Source organism: Athene noctua, chromosome 5 (genome assembly GCF_965140245.1).
Source record: "Athene noctua chromosome 5, bAthNoc1.hap1.1, whole genome shotgun sequence".
Taxonomy (NCBI): Eukaryota; Metazoa; Chordata; class Aves; order Strigiformes; family Strigidae; genus Athene; species Athene noctua.
In genome coordinates this window covers 29,279,672-29,296,177 of record NC_134041.1, presented here as the reverse complement: position 1 = coordinate 29,296,177, position 16,506 = coordinate 29,279,672, and the positions used below count along the sequence as shown (strand labels likewise).

At 49.2% G+C, this 16,506-nt stretch overlaps 2 protein-coding genes across 8 annotated transcripts in view; one reads left to right on the top strand and one right to left on the bottom strand.

The window, feature by feature from the left end:
* DNM3 (dynamin 3) overlaps positions 1–8,640 on the top strand; it is a 183,812-nt gene extending 175,172 nt beyond the window's left edge. For 4 of the 7 annotated variants that reach the window (XM_074906853.1, XM_074906851.1, XM_074906850.1 and 1 more), the window contains one exon: positions 2,791–7,094. In XM_074906853.1, coding sequence (XP_074762954.1) covers positions 2,791–2,860 — 70 coding nt within the window. In that variant the 3' untranslated portion in view covers positions 2,861–7,094. Of the gene's footprint in view, positions 1–2,790; positions 7,095–8,489 lie in introns of those variants that run through there. The other 3 variants (XM_074906854.1, XM_074906852.1, XM_074906849.1) reach the window with 2 other exon arrangements.
* Positions 8,641–12,386: 3,746 nt separating this feature from the next.
* Positions 12,387–14,826, bottom strand: PIGC (phosphatidylinositol glycan anchor biosynthesis class C). Its single transcript, XM_074906846.1, has one exon. The coding sequence runs from the start codon at positions 14,504–14,506 to the stop codon at positions 13,628–13,630; it is 879 nt and encodes a 292-aa protein (XP_074762947.1). The 5' UTR covers positions 14,507–14,826; the 3' UTR covers positions 12,387–13,627.
* Between the last annotated feature and the right edge of the window lie 1,680 nt (positions 14,827–16,506).

Sequence of the window (16,506 nt, the reverse complement as noted above, 5' to 3'; positions counted from 1 at the left end):
CCCCTTCTCTGGAAGGCACCTCTGGTTTCCAGTTGGAGGTTCCACTCCCCTAATCGTGGTGTGCTGGGCGAAGGAGCTGGAAGGAAGCCCAGTGCAATTGCACGGGAGTCAGGTAGCACCCTTAAGGGGCAGTGGAGAGGGGCTGGAGCTAAGGAGAGGTCTGCCCATACCCGTTGGGAAGACACATACAAGTGTACATATTGCAGAGCATCCCAGATCCATGCGTGCATCTCCACCGGGAGGTATTCGTAGTGTGAGGTGGGGGGGGAGAGCTTGGGCTGTGCAGGGTCCCGTCGCTGAGCAGCCTTGCCTGTCGAGCAGTGCCCCAGGGAGAACAAGGTTCTGCCTTGCTGCGTGGGGCAGGGGGAGAGGCTGCAGCATGGCACTGCACCCCAGGCCCCCGCAGCCACTCTTTGGTGGAGAGGGGCCCCTCGGGGGTATCAGCTTCTCCTTGAAGTGGTACTCTGAAATAGAAACAAGATCCTGCTGGAGGACTTTCTGTTCAGGTCTGGACTGGGCTTGAATGAAAATTCAAAATAGTGGTCAGAGTGCAGTAACAGCTCTGGTTCAAGGAGGAAATGGGGCTCAGCCCTGATTTTGGTTCAGATTTGGTTTGACTGATTATATCCAGGAAATCCTCCCACTGAGCTCTCCAGTTTCTGAACTTGCTGGGCTAAATAGCAATTTGACTAAATTACATTATTTGAATCCAGTGTGCTGCATTCAACCTGGATTTAAAATGCATGCTGGGGCTTGTATCTTTTACATTTGATATGAAGACAGCTGTATGCATTTTCCCTTGTTTGTAAATTGTATACACATGATATGATGTTTTCAGTAAGCGCTAAACAATGCAATGTGAGGCATTTCAACAAAGGAATAATTTAATGCAACCCAGCAGAAATGCAGAGCCTTAGAAGTGGTTCTTTATAAAACTACGAATTTTGGAAATGAGTCCAGAAGACCTACACTGGAGCAAGACAAGAAACAATAGTTAACACAGTAACATTTTTTCTGTAAGAAAAATACACCATGAAGAAATTATATTTTGCCTATTTTTTTAGCTTGTTGATTTACTTGAATGCTTCAGTTAGCATATTTTGTATTTGTTGCATGTTAGAGATTAAAATTCTAATTTCTTCACCAAAAGAGAATATTGTCATACAAGATGCACTTTGAGCCAAGCAAGACTTTTTTTGTCAAGTGTAAATTTGTCTCATATATTATGTTCCAGTTCAAAGAAGATTAACACAGTTACATTCTTTTCATCTTTTATTTAGCTTTAACAGAATGAGATGTTTCATTTGTAATCTTCTTCAGACAGGAACTGTTCCTACTTTCACAGGTGTAGGACAGCATTAGAGAGGGCTGTACAATTTGTCTTGGCCGTTAATGAAGTGTGCTGAAGCTGGATGAGAACTGAAGAGTCCTCGGCTCCCCACCTTGTTCAGATCCTGGGTTCATGCCTCTCTAGAGCAGCTATGCACTCTCATGGTGATCTGGGCTGGTTTAAGAAATAAAGAGAGAGCTGGTACTTCCTGTTAAAGAAAATCGGGAGCAAAGATACCATGTAAGAGATGGATTGGAGTAACTGCAGCAACAAAACCCTGCTGGAGGGTGCGATTGCTATCTAAGGGGGCAGGCTGGCTGTGAGGAACGGTCTCTTTAAGTACTGCACAAAGCAGTGTCAGGCAGAACTGTCTGAGCTAGTGCAGGTACTGGACGCCAAACAGGTATTGTCATCTCAGATTCTGCACAGGCTTCGCTCAGCAGTGGGGTGTTTTAGCCCAGGTGGAATGGAGCATTAACAAAATACTTTTTATAACTAAGCTGGTGGTGTTATCTCCGCATAGGACTGCTGTGAATCAGGTACCCTAAATACACACAAAACTGTAAAAGGCAATCACGCAGCTATCGGCACCTGTCTACATCTCCAGCAGAGTTGGTGCATCATCCTTGGACAAGGTGAGGAAAGGGAAGGTCTCAGCCTGGACTATCCCTGATCAGCCTGGACTGCAGGTGTAACATGCCTGGGGATTGTACTGCTGCCGAATCCTGCACTGTGGGCTTTTATCAGATGATGATGCAGTCCGAATTGAAATGCAGGGGTTTGTAGTACACAGGAGCCTGTGCTGAATCAGCCATTTGAAACAGGGGAATAAAGATCCATAAGCCTTTCAAAAAAATCTGTGACTCCCTTAGCAGTTAATGAAGTTGATAAGAGGAATGCATTAGTGGTAAATGAATGAACCCAGAAGCAATAGCAATGGCTAGCATTTTCATAACTGGCCATTGATATAAATCTTTAGATTTGTGCCTCAGTTCCGGGAAAATTGGCTCCAGTTGGCCCAACTGTGCAAGAAGCTGCACGTTTTTCTGCTTCTGCAAACAGCAGCTGAACTCTGCAGGCTGTCTCCCCAAATCCAGCTGGCCACACTGAAACATGCCTGTAAGCCTGCCCTGTGGCTGTCCAGGCTGAGACTGACCCTTGAGAAAATGATCCTCCTTGATGGTTTCTATGGCCCAAGAAGGTAACTGTTCAGAGAATACCCAGGCTGTGGACCAGGGAGACGACCTGTCTGATGTGTGAGAGGGCTAAAGCATGGTATGCACGTGGGAAACCCATCCCTTTCTTCCTTATTGTGGATGCTTAGGGCTGTCATGCTTCAGTGTACACAGAAATAAGATTGTTGTGTTTAGGAGCATGTGCATGTTAACATAGCGACAGCAGAAAGTGCCAGGTTTGTTCTCAGTGTTTGTGCTTGTTGTTTCTTCTCTCTTTCTCTCCAGTCGAAGACCACCCCCTTCACCTACTCGGCCCACTGTAATTCGTCCATTAGATTCATCCCTGTTAGACTAAAAGAAGTTTCTGGCATGTCATTCATTGTTAACCAAATATGTGGAAACAAATTGCTTGATAACTGTTGCAATAACCAATGTATAGTCGCATGTATGGACATCTATAGGCAAGTAACCAATTTTACTGATATACGCTCTGTCCATTCTGCATTGTTTATGAAGTCTTAAATGTTTTGGGAAGGTCTGTGATGCCTTGACTTTTCCTTTTGCAATAGCTGATGTTAGCTAACTTACTGACACATATCTTCACCCAGGCAACTCTACTCACAGTCCTGTACAGCAAATGGAGGGCTTGACTTTGTGTGTGTTTGTGCACGTGTTGATTTGATCTGCTTCTTTTTTTCCTCTTATCTGAAAGGGATCTTGCTTATATTTGTACCTTTCAGGTTTTCTATCGTTTGGAATTACACAGTTATGCCAATTTTCTATTTTAATGGTCAAACTAGGTAAAGAAAAGCAATGTGGTTTCTTACCAAGCTCTTCTGAAGGCCCTGCACTTCCATGGCTCTCTTGCAAGAAGCTTGCTGGATGGCTGCTTCTCCTATAATTTCTCTTTGTCCAAAGTCTATTTTTTAAGGAATGTTGTTAAACAAGAAGGGTGTGTATGGGACAATGTGTGTTTTACTTTATTTCCATGTTGGCAGCTGACATGTGAAGCTGGTTGAGTGGTTGGTAAGGAGCAGGCTGTGGTGTCCCAGCTTGCAGGGCTCAGTGAGGAGCCGTCTCACCCTGCAGCAAGGATGTGAAAGGGTGGTTTGAAGAGCCATTACATGACAAAGCAGTGTGTGCCAGCTCACTTTGTCCTCTATTACTGAGGACTATTACTACTTACATTCATACTCCCACTGAACTTGTGGGAAGCCTTGGGGGGGTGTGAGTGCGTGCATGTAATATGTACTGTGCAGCAGGATCCAGAGAACTGAGTGTTGCTTTTGGTCATTTTGTGAAAAAGAAGGAGATATAGATACAGATATATGCACAGCTGTAAATGGGCTACTGTTCCTCTGCCCACTGTGTGAGCCAATTCACAGAGCTATGGTCTAAATTTGCATCTGAGCTTTCCAAGAGTCCGATCTGGATTTGAGATACTTGCTCACACCAGTTGATAAAGTTCCACTATATCTTATATAAAGATTTTCTCTTTGCTTCACTTGAAGTCCTGCACACCTTGGATTAGGGTTGCTTTATCCAGCTGTGCATCCTGGCAATGGATTATTTTAGCAGATGTTCACTTGCAGAGGTCCTCTCTGCCTGTTGTTTTGCATGTTATGTATTAATGCATTATATAAACCTTTTGTCTCAACTGCATTACTTCACTTTAAACGCTTAGGGTCAGTGTCACCCTTACAGCTTAAAATTTACTGAATTAACAGAATTAAACTGGAGATTAATTTGGCCTTGTTTGTTAAAAAAATATTAATTGCTGTTATTATAATTATGGTTACAGATCCCTAGGCAAAGCAATTGGTGGTTTCAAAGGCCCACAGTATAATTCGTCTAATAAATTTATTTATTGAGACTGCATGGAGGGCTTCAGTATGCTGTAGCCCCATGGTTAGCAAGAATCCAATCAAAGAGCCACAACAAATGGGGATTTACCCTATTAAGTATTCCCAGACTGCTGATTAGTTGTGCTCACCACTGAAGCAAATCATGTTTCAGCTTGCACAAGAGGCACAAGCTTGGGAAAGCATCATGATTTGTATGTTAGCTTAACTTTAATTTCCTGTCAACCTCATACTCGTGACACACGCCTGGGGAGTCTAGAGGTCAACATCTGAAGCGCAGTGAAGATGGAGTTTGTCAGACCACTGGCATCTTGGTGATCTTAGAGGACTGCTTAAGCGGCCGGTGTTAAGTGTTTGAAGAACAGGCCGAGATCTCCAACACCAAGTGCACAGAATCAGCTTTCAAGGAAAAAAAAGATTGCAAACCCAACTATTGATTTTTACTCCAAAAAAGAAAATGTATTTTGATTATTTTTCTTGTGTTCAAGACAGTTTTCCACTGTGTAGCACACTCTGCTGTAACATGCAATGCATCTATTAGATGTATTTTTATAAGTAGCTGTGGTAGTCCATGCTGTTGCTGAGCCAGCAAGCCTGTATATAGTTTATCAGAACTCTCTGGTACTGACTGGCAGCTGCCTGCTGACGGAAAGCCAGGCTTAGCACCTCAGCCACAGAAAGTCACTCAACTTAGTTGTTCAAGGTCCCCTTTGTTCAGTGGAACTAGGCAGCACCTCCAGAAGGTGGTTCAGACTGGTGTGGCTGCATGGGAGATGAGGGTGGTAATGTTGGTGAGTTAGGAGCCTCAATTAGATGACATAGATCCTGGCCTAAAAACATGTTTTTAAATCCTCTGTGCTTGAGACTCCTTAATTTACTGTAATGACTGTTTCTGTCAAGCATAAGGAAGTAGGTAACAATTCAGCACTGTCTTTAACTTGGTCCCCCAAGAAATGGTATTTCTCATCAGTAATCCTGAATTGTAAATAAAGCCCTCAAGGATGGATTTATCCAAAATAGGAGGAGGAAGAGGCAGCGAGGCACCTGTGGCACCACTGTCTGTTTCTGCACTCACTGTTGAGGTGGTGGGACACAGCTGCACAGCCCTCCTTCTGCATCCTCATTCACATCACATCTAAGTGTGGTCCTGTACCTAAATGCAACACTCTTAGTTATGCAGGTTAATAAGTAACCTTGAGCATAGATCTGGAGTTTGATGATTTTATGTCTGTCTTCTTGCACATACGTTTCTCAGAATAAACTGCATAGAACTGTTGTTTCTAGGAAGAACGTTAAGTGCTTCCCAAGAAATTTCCACATCCAATTGAGTAAGTACTGTCCTCCAACCTTGGCCTGTTTCCTCCTGCCATACAGTGCCTGGAATGGGTTGGTTTGTCCCACTCGCTCCTGATGCTCGTGTCTCTCCCATCGCTTGGTCTCAGAGGAGCAGCCTTGGCAGCCACTCACTCTATGCCTGAAGGAGAGAGCAGGATGGGCACCCCGTGGATCTGATAAAGGGACTGGCCCCTTCAGACAGGCCACTGCCCCCTCTGGAGACCCCCTTAGACAGCGTGAGCTAAGCCTCAACTCCCATGTCTGAGAAGCATGCGTTGCTCTCTCTTTCTTTGATTTCCTCTGGCAAAGCCTAGAAAATTGCCATGGAGTAGTGGAGACTCCCATTAAGCAACAGCAGGGTTTCTGATCTTATGTGAGGTGGTAGCTAAGTTTTAGGAGGGTGCTCATCTAGTATTGCATTTAGGCTAAACCTGAGTCTCTGCGTAGAGAACATGTTCCACCTCACCTCATCATGGCTGACCAACAGCTGAAGAGCTCGTGCATGCCATAACTAGCTCTCAGCCTTTAATTTCAAGGGATCTTGTGTTAGGATTAAAAAGATTATATGCTCAATGAAAAGGCTTATGTACATAGTTAATTGCATTTATTTTATTGCTGATCTCACTGTACTTTCTGAATAAGCCTAATAAAAGTAGAATATTTATTATATTAAATGAGGTACAGTAGAAGTTCTGGCATCTTGTGTTAAAGCATAACATAGAAAATACTAGACTCTCTATTGCAGACAGCTACACTAAACAACATGTATACAGCATATTGAGATTACTAGCTAGTTCTGTCTGTCTTAAAATAGTCCAAATGTCCTGAATTGAAAACTGACCTATTTTGCACCTGTGACACTGGGGAGGCAACCAACCTCTTGGTGTGCTTATGGCACAGTTCCTCCCGCTGTGGTATTGATCCTCTTCCCTGGGCTCTAGCAGAACAACTCTCTTGTGTAAATGAATGTTACTCTGCCTGTCTTTCCTCTTGCTTTGTCTGCAGGCGAGCTGATACCGATGGCTCCTCCCGTCCAGACAGTCCTCCACTCTTGCTTGATATATGATTTGTCCCATCTTGCCAGCCGTTTGCTTTACTGCCTGTCTCTTTACTTTTCCAGGATGGTGTAAACAACTTCTTTTTGTAAGAAGCAGACGCTTAATTTCTTTCCGAATTTTGCTCTGTATGTTAATGCCCTACTTCATATGAACCAAAACATCTGCCTTTGGTTTCATAATCTGTAAATGGTTCCTGGTATTGACCTTTGAGCAAGTGAGTCGATTCCCGAAACCATGGTCTTTACTGAGCATCACATACACTTGCTGTAAAAATGTTATGCTGCATTTCTGAACCTGAAATAAACTGTAACTCTTGATGGGCTTTTATTATCACTTTCTGGATGTGCATGAGTGGTCTTCTGTCTCTCACACCATCATCTCGGCACGCCACGCTCCGCCTCTGTTGGGACTGCAGTGAGGATTTATCGGGGATATGTGTTGCACTGAGATCACTGGAGATGTCATTAAAAGGGGAGACGGGGGAGTTATAACCCATGGGAAGCATTCAGCTTCCCTGCAAGGGGCTCAGAGGGCTGCAGGGATGTTTTGCTGGGAAATGGATGTTTTTCAAGCAGTACCTGGTATTCATTTCATTGCTGGGGAAAGCGTGTTTTGGGGAGATTCAGAGCTGAGCAGGAGGCCAGACTGAGTCTTCCAGAGCAGGAGCTGGAGTGAAAATGTGCATGTGTCTGCATTATGTCTGGAAAGCATTTCCCCCTAAAATGGTTGTGTATGAATGTGCGTATGTCTTGATTACTCAGTTCCTCCTTCAGATCAGCATGAGCCAAGTAACAGGAATCGGTGCCTGGAGGAGATGGTCTGTATGGCACAAGAAGCACAACAGCTTCCTACCATCCTTCTCACTGAACGCAACAGTCATTACGTTGGTTTTGGGAAAGGGAGGAGCAAAAGGTGGGATGAGCAAAGTAGCAATGCCCCTGTTGTATTCACTTGCTTACTGTAACATTTGGAGATTTTTTTTTAATAGTCTTTAATGGCTATGCCTGAGGCAGTCTGTGCACTCCCCCTCAGTGAACAGCAGTGACACATGTGTCCCATCTGGCTGGAGTACATTACATAGCCCTGTATGAGTGTGGTTCCTGGCATCTTGGTCAGCAACATGTCAGTGCTCTATGCTGGGTAACACGAGGAGCATCTGCTCTTCTCTCACTGCTGCACTGGGCCATCAACTGCTAGGGTTGGCAGTAGACTCACTGCACTGCCATCACCCACGGTTTTAACCTTCCCAGCAGTGTCCACTCCAGATATTCCAGCCCAGACCACAGGCCATCTCTTTTGATCATTCTCAATTTCATCAGAAATCCCACTTAAAAAAGGTCTACTCCAAGAACAGTGTTTGCAGCAGATAGTTGTGCAAGTTCTAAGGCTGGTGGGCAAAAGCTCTTCCAGAGGATATTATTTGCTGCAAGAAAATTAGAAAGCCTGTGACCAGCAACCTCCACGCTTGTGATGTGACTGTCCTAGTTCTCTGGCATCAGCAAGTCAGATGGGAAGTGGTGAGGATGAAAGCTGAGGCTGTGCTGATAGCCAGCTGATTCTAATCTTGCTCTTGCTCTTTTCCTTAATATGCATGTTATGTGCCTTTTTCTCTTAACCCATTTTATTAAGATAATTTTGTATATGAGTCATTTTATTGTATCCTGACCTTTCGGTTTAGATCTTCCACCCTTGCCCATGAATTTTGGGTTATTTTTTGTCTTTTTCCTAGGCGACCTCCACCAGCTGTTCCAGGAAGATCGTCCTAACGCATTTTTGTTACATGAAATCTGTCTCTTTTTTTTGGTTCAAAATTATCTTTAATTTGCACTAGCCTGTATGTAAATGAAAGATTTTATTTTCAGATGTCAGTGATAAGCCTGGTTATAAAGAAAATTAAAATTCTGACTACAAAACAAATGTGTGCTAGTTTTCTACTGAAGGGTCTACCCACTCCTCCTCAAATAGAGCCATTGACACCCCATGGAAGAAATTGCCTTGCCTCTGTTCTCTCCAAGGTGGTGGAGGGAGGGACATTCTGCTGGGATTCCACCACATCATCTGAATTCATTAATCACCAGGATTGCTCTGTATGAATGGCTTTGTCTTAGCATTAGCAGGAAGAATAGCCAGCTGCTTTAACAATAGAAGAGTCCTAAAACACGCCTAATGCACCAGTGGCAGCACCTAGCTGAGTGGAAAGTCAAAGGGGAAGATTGCAGCAGTCTCCAGACTGATGAATCTGCGCAATTATAAATAAATCACAGCTGCTCTGACCATTTTTTTTCAAGCTAAACCTCTGAATTCCTTGCAAGCCAACGTCATGGGAGCATCTGAACTCAAGTAGCTACCTCTGGGATTCCAAATGTGTCTGTCCCTATGGGAAAGAAAAAATCTGGGATTTAACATTTAGAAGATGTGCTTGGTTTGGGTGCCAGAGAAGTATATGAAGATTAAGCCTAAAAAAAAAAAAAGGGAAAACATGGCTTTTATTGACACTTTTTCTCCTATGGAAACAAAGAAGGGATATGTCACAAACTATGCAGATAAATCAGAAGACACTGCACAGATATGAAGTGGAGGCACAACACAGCATCAGAACTTCAGCCTGTTGTTTCAGGAGCACAAACAAGACGTTTCTCTGTAGTAGGAAGCTCATGGCGAGAGGGAGCCGCAGTGGTGCTGCTCAGGGGATGGGGGCAGGAGCGTGGAGGAGGTCAATATCAAGTGTGTAGAAGGAGCCTGACAACACACAGGCTGTGCTCGGTTTCAAGGCAGGTCTGACACAACTTTGCTGAATTTGGGCACTTCCTCTTGTTCCAGATAATTTAGGTCCCTGCTTTGATGTCTTGTATATCCAGGGGGCTGCTGAACCACCTGCATGTGCTGGTAAATGCCAGACACTGAGTTTGCTCAAATTGTAAGGGGGTACAAGCCCAGAGAGCTGTAGACTTACACAGATTTTTCTTCCCACTTCTTAGACGTTGTTTTTTGGTAGAGTGCAACAGAAGAAACAGCAACGGTATTAGCAAATGGGGAAAAAAAAACAAAACAGTTCTTAGAAGAGGGAGATAAATAGTCATTCCTGCTAGACCATTGAACTGCATGTGCTGAACTAGGAATTGCTAGAGCTGGAAAGAGTACACTGATGGGCAAGGTGCTTCCCAGCACCCTGGGAAAAGGGAGAAATGGAGACTGCTAACAGTCCTGGGAACACAGCTGTCCCAACAGTAGGGGGTGAGGAGGGACAGTCAGATTTGCTGTATCTTTCATCTGTGGAACTCATTGCTGTCAGGTACCGAGGCAAAAATCCTCAGTAGTGTTCAGGAACTGTGTATTTTCAGGACTACCACAGAAGCAATGGTATTTATACCCAGTGATCTCTTGAGGAGGTTCTGGCCGTGCTTCACTTCTCAGGTAAGAGGAAGTGGGAACACGCTGAATTTCACAAGCTGGTTTTTTTCAAGGTTGTTCAAAATCTGTTCTGCACTGGGGGAAGCTGTGACTGCATTCCCTCTGGGACACAGCATGGTACCAACAGATGAACCAACAACAAATAAAAGGTGGCTGATAGCTGTATCACCTTATCTACAGCACCCCAACCAGGAGCTACTGCTGTCCTCCTAGCTGCCAGCTGACTTCCATGAGGCTGTAAGGCACAAACCTTTTTCCTGGGGCATTTTATGGTGTTAAACCTTCCACAGAAATCCTTGCCACCTTCTGAAGTATCTGTCAAAAAATTGTTGGAAATAGGACTCCAAACTTCACAGTTTTCTGGCAGGTATTCCTAAAACCTCCTAAGTAGAAAGACAAAGATATTGGTGTGCTGGGAAACCTTGGCCGTTCTTTAGCATCAAATAACGGGATGCCTTTTTGAAGAAGCTGTTTAACCTTGTCTGTGCTATTTCCACCCTGCAGTGGTATACATTCTGTGGCTAGGTGGAGAGGGCTAAGGGTGCTGCACCAGCTGGTGGCATTATGTGTCCTAAGCTGCTTTTCAATGGGTGGGTGAGGACCAAAATCCTGGTTTGGTTTCCTGATCATTCACATTGTTGCTATCACCTCTCACATCACAAAGCTGAGAAAAGCTTTGTGATTACTGTAGGAATTGAAGAGATAGAAAGATCTTACCTTCAAAGACTGAAGCTTTACTCTTTCCAGGCTTCCTAGATCCAGTCTCCCACATGAGGAGGGACGCAGGCCCCTGACAGTGCAGTGTGGGTGGCTGACGCTTGCCTTTCCCTGCTGGAGATGGAGATTCCAGACGGCACGTGTCAGTGGCTCCCCCAGGATCAAGGCTTATCCCTAGCCAGTTTTCAATTACTCGCATTTGGCCAGCTTCAAATCAAAAGAAAATGTCCCACTGAAGTACTGGATCTCAGTGGACTTGGAAACTTAAGAGAAAGCAACTGCACTTCCTTGTAATGCAAAATAACATTTAACTCTTTAGAGCTGGTTCATGATGATTTGGTTGTCTACAAACTGACCTCTTTCTTTGGTCTCAGCATGTGCTTCATCTGAGAAGCCGCAGACTGGTACGCTCAGGTAGTGAATGCTCAAAGGGCATTCAGCTTTACTGCTGAGGTGAACATAGAGTTACAGCAGTTTTGCTCTGTAGAGGATATTCTGACCTCAGGCATGAGGACATGCTCATAATGGCCATTTATTCAGCCATTTATTTCAGCAGCATTGCAGAGCATGTGTCCTCAGGAGAAGCCTGAGAACTCCTAGGGAATCTCTGCCTGGCCTTTGTGTCTTCTCCTCTCCCTGACTCTTACTTGCATTTTTCTCTCCTTCCCTTTGTGCATCCAGATTGTGGACTGGACTTTATATTTTCATCTCCCAGGTTAGGGAGAGCAAGGTATCTGCAGACAAGCTAAGCAGAGGGCTCAGTCTTTCCCCAGGGTATCTCTGGGCAAGGACTGAGGCTAAGGAGGAGGTGAAGGGAAGGAACAGAGAGGCCTGGGGCTGTGGGCGGGGATGAAGCTGCCTGCGGCAGGCTGGATGGGACACATCCTGAATCCTGCCTGGAGCTGGGTGGACAAGGCCTGCTGCATCAGTCGGAGCCCAGGGATCTGCGTAGGTGATCCACTGGGTTCCAGCTGTGGCTGAGGTGACTGACAGTCGCAGTCTGTGTCTGTCTCCACCTGGAATGTCTGGGTAGTTGATGTTTGCACCTTTCCTAACCCAGAGCTGGTTTTGAGTGTCTGAATTTGGGAAGAGTGTTTTGGAGGAAATCTTTCTCCTTGGGGGAGTGGATGCAGCAGAAACTCTGCTTTCTTGTAGCCCCGCCATGACAGATATTAACAACAAGCACCAAGCAAACTAGATTTGAAGCCTTGCCCTACTGATGGACTCTGTGAATTGGCTTTGGATGGCAGTGTTACTTATAATGGCATGAGCCCAGCGCAAGATGGGACACCCCGGTTGCTGAGCAGCCTTCTGGGAAACGTCTCTGTGCAAGTTAGTCTTCTTTCTGAAGAACCAAAAAATACCATCTTGACTGCAAGCATCTGGCTACACTGTGTTCCCTGTGAGACTGGAGCCCAGGCTCTAAACTTCCACAGGTTTTAATTAAAACCAAAATTACATTTGTCATCATGACGAAAACAGCAACATTTAACTTGGCAAGAGCTGTGACAAAGCACTGGAGGTGTTGGGGACTCCACTGGGGGTTGCTCATTTCTGAGAATGCCCAAGGAGTGCACAGCAAGCGCCCGCTCGCTGGGGAGAGACACAGAGGGACGCTCGAAGGGATGGGGTAAATCAAGCACAAAGTTGTACTTCTGCAGTATTGGATTTCATAAAACCCGGGTGGTGCCAAAAGCATCCCTGCGAGGTGGGGCTGGGGCAGGTGCGTGCACCCGTTCCCTCTCGTGGTGCGGGCTCCGGCAGGCTCAGCTCCCTGGGCTGTCGAGGGAAAGGGAAGGTGCCTGGGAAGGGGGAAGCCCTCCCGGCGCTCAGCCTGGCCTGGCCTCCAGCGGGACTTGTTTGCCGGGAGCGCCCTCTGTTGCAGTGCGTGCGGTGCCGGACAGACTGCTGCTGGACAGATGGCAACCACACAGGACCTCGACGGGCCCCGCCGCGGTCCCAGCGGCCTGGCATCCTGGCATCTCCCCAGCCGGGGACCGTGCTGAGTCTGTGCTGAGCTCCATCCCTCAGGCTCGGGGTCTGGCCCTGCAGCGAGGCCAGATCCACCTCTGGGAGGGGGTTAGAAAGGGGAGGAAGGTGTCTTGGCCCCTCACCCCCACCTCTCCTAAAGGATTTGGGTGATGTGGTGCCTGGCAGTGTCACGAGGCTATTCTGGCATCAGTGACCAGTGGGGTGCAGGGCTCTGCACTGCACCATCCCAGGTGCCCTCGTGTTCAGCCCTGCGTGGTCCTGCAGCACCCACCACCCCACACCTCCATCCAGCCCGCAGCGACCCTCACCCAGCCCCCTTCCCCTCCAGGCCACCCGGGGAAGTGCTGTCAGTTGCTATCACACACATCGAGGTCCCTGAGGCTGAGGACCTTCATGGGCATGTCGTGGGGCCCACCTGAGCCAGATGTGCGTTTCCATGTGGTGTTTCTGCTCAGGGGATGCACACCCCCCCAAACCCAGGTATGGGTCTGCATGGCCAGAGCATGCACTACCCCACTTGCCTGTGCCCCAAGCTGCTGCTCAGGCTGGCTATGTGTGGGGTTCAGCTCATTCCTTTTCCAAAACCAAGCAGGTCAGGCCTGGAAATAGATGCTGAGGGTAACACAAACGTGGTCCTCGTTGCTGCGCGAAAGGCTTTATTAGGCTGGTGTCCTCCCCCCAGGGCTGTCCCCAGCAAGGATCTTTGCGTGGCTCACAGCTGAAGGTCCCTTCTCCCCCTAGGCCAGCCTACATGAGGAACCTGGAGAGGTCCTCCTTGATTTCAGCTTCATCCCATGGCCCGTGGATGTTGTCCTTGAGCTGCTGAAGGCGGATGAGGCAGTAAGGGCAGAGGCAGGAGATGGCGACCAGCAGCGAGGCAAAGAGCACAGCACCCACACTGGAAACAGTGGCCAGCCCCCCCAACGCTGCCAATGCAAAGAGCACCGTCACCCCCACATAGCATCGGGGTGTCTGGGCTTTCAGCTTCTTCTGCAGCATGGGCCAGAGGGCGAAGATCTGCATGGCGAAGGTGACCATGACGAAGGCGTGGAGGGAACGAGGCAGGCGGGAGGCCAGGCAGACGGAGGCAAAGATGGCCATGTTGAGGGACAGCGTGCTGGAGACGATGGCGGCATTGGCACCATAGTCAAAGAAGATGAGGTGACCGAGGAGCATGAGGGCCGACATGGCGTAGATGGTGTCCGTGCTGATGGACTCCGTCAGCGTCTTCAGCACCGGCGAGAAGCCGTAGGTGAAGGCGGCGAACACCAAGGTGCTCTTCAGGTCAGCCCACCGTGTCCGCCCGCTCTCCTGCCGCCCAGCCCCGCCATCCACGGCGTCGAAGAGGATGTAGCCGAGCAGGGAGGAGACCAGGGCCGCCCCGAAAAGTCCCTGCGGACTCAGCATCCCGGCGTCCATGTACCACCAGGTGACGACGAAGACGCAGACGCTGCAGAGCTGCTGCACCACCGCGCCCGACTGGAAGACGACGGCCCGGTACCGGTACCGGCGGGCGTGCACGTTCTTCCGCAGTTCCTCCAGGAACCGCTGGTCCACGTAGTTATCGGGGAAGGGCTGTCGCTCGTACAGCACCTTCTGCCACCGCCGCCCGGGGACCGGCTCCATGCCCCCGGGCCGGGCCGGGGAGCGGGGAGGGGGGGAGCTCCGCCGCCGCACACGCACCCGCGTTCCCGGCCCGGCCCCGCCGCCTCCGCCGGGCCCCGGTGGCGGCGCAAGGGACGCTGGGGCGCTCGGGTCTGCCACCTGCCGGCGGGAGCCCCCGGTAAACGGAGCCGTTTACCCGCCGGAACAGGTTTGAGCCTCGGGGGTACTCGGATGGGGGCAGCAGGGCCGGGCACCATCAGGCCTGCGAGGGCCCCCCGTCTGGGGTGACACCCCCCTCGGGGCTGCCCTCCCCTCTCCCTGCTAGCAGGATGTTTCCTGCAGCCAGGTGGGTTGTTTGGTGAGGTTTTTTTTTTTTTTTTGGGGGGGGGGGGGGGAGAGGGTTGTCAGGGGAGACCCCAGCGCCATGCCAGGGTCTGGCCATCCTGAGTGCCACAGCCCTTATCCTACACACAGGCTGCTGCATGGAGGTGCTGCCGGGGCTGCCTCGCTTCTGGTTGTACCCCCTCAAAATGGCAGGAGGTTCCGCCACCCCGCGGGAAGGAGGGGTGCTCCTCTGTGGGCTGGGCAGGCCCTGCCGTGGTCCCGGCAGCAGCTGTACCCTCCCGCCGTGGTGAAGGGCCTCTCCCAGGGGACCCTCCTGCAGCCCCAACGCGCCCTCCTTGGGCAGCCATCAAGGAGGGCACAGCCGGGCGGTGGGATTTGGTCTCATCCTTTCTGTGTTTGGACATCCCCGTCTGTGTCTGGCCTCGCTGCTCGGCGAGTGACCCCAGCTCATGTCGCAAGCCCCGTGCCCCAGCCCAGCCCAGCAAGGCACCTGCTTTTCTGGTCAAACCTGGTTCCAGCGTAGGGGAATGTGGGTGTGATGGTGCGAGCACAGGTTGCCTTTCCCCAGCAGCTCCTGACTGCTTGCAGCCTGATCCTGCTCTGCTCCCCGAGCCTGCCGGCACCTTCAAGAAGCAAAGCAGGAGGAGGAAAGAGAGAAGCTGCAGCCGAGCAGGGATTGAGAAGTGCAGCTCTACAGGGAGCCCCAACTCCTTCACTGTCCATCCCTTCACCAAAAGGACCAAGCTCACGTGCAGCAAGGGAGCTGGGGAACAAAAATGGGCAAGGGGAGGTTTTGTAGAGGCAAGAGACGTTTTCCCGAACTGTGTGTTTGTTTGTGCTCAGGTCAGAGCCTTCCCAGCCCCGGAGAGGTGCTGCTGAGGAGCTGCTTACTTTGGCCTCACCCGAGAGGCCTTAGCCCAGGGTAGAGCAGCCCTGAACACTGCCCTGTTTGTGCTTTGGGAAGGGGCGTTCATGGCCATCCTGTCATGGTGGGAGCAGGCAAAAGAGCTGATGGCTGTTTTCCCCCCAGAGCCCTCACACGTTTCCCTTTGCACAGGCAGAAGCCAGACAGCACCTGCCACGGGGGACTCTCCAAGCAAGACCCCACCTCATCCAGATACATGCAGAGCAGCAGGTAACCCCCACACTGCTGATGTGCCTTTGGGGGGGCCTTGGGCTGAGCCAGCCTGTGGTAACATCTAAAAAGTGCCATCTCCCAGCCCCATATCATTGAACTTGTGCTGCTGGGCAGGAGCAGCTGCTCACCCTGTGCAGGTACCTTGTGCCAAGGGGCAAACCTGGCAGCCTCCAAGCCAGAGTGGAACTGGACTCAGTTTTAGCTGCCCAACCTAAAAGCCCTCATCCCCATGCTTTGCACAGAGCCATACAAATGCGTCCCTGCGCACAATCTGGTGCCCAGAGGGACAAAGAGTGCTGCCAGCTCCTGCAATTGCTGGCATTGCCTTGAAGCCCAAGGGCCTGGGAACTCGAGATTTTGATCAAAATGTCATTCTCTCAAAGTTGCAGAGTAAAGCCGGAGCACGCAGGAGAAAAGCTCGGAGGGCAGCGTGCCCCTCCTGCTTCCCTGAGAAGTGCTATGGCCACCACGGTGGAGGGATGCCACCTCCCATGGGCACGGGCAGGGCAGCACTCGGCTCTCGCTACAAGTGTATGTA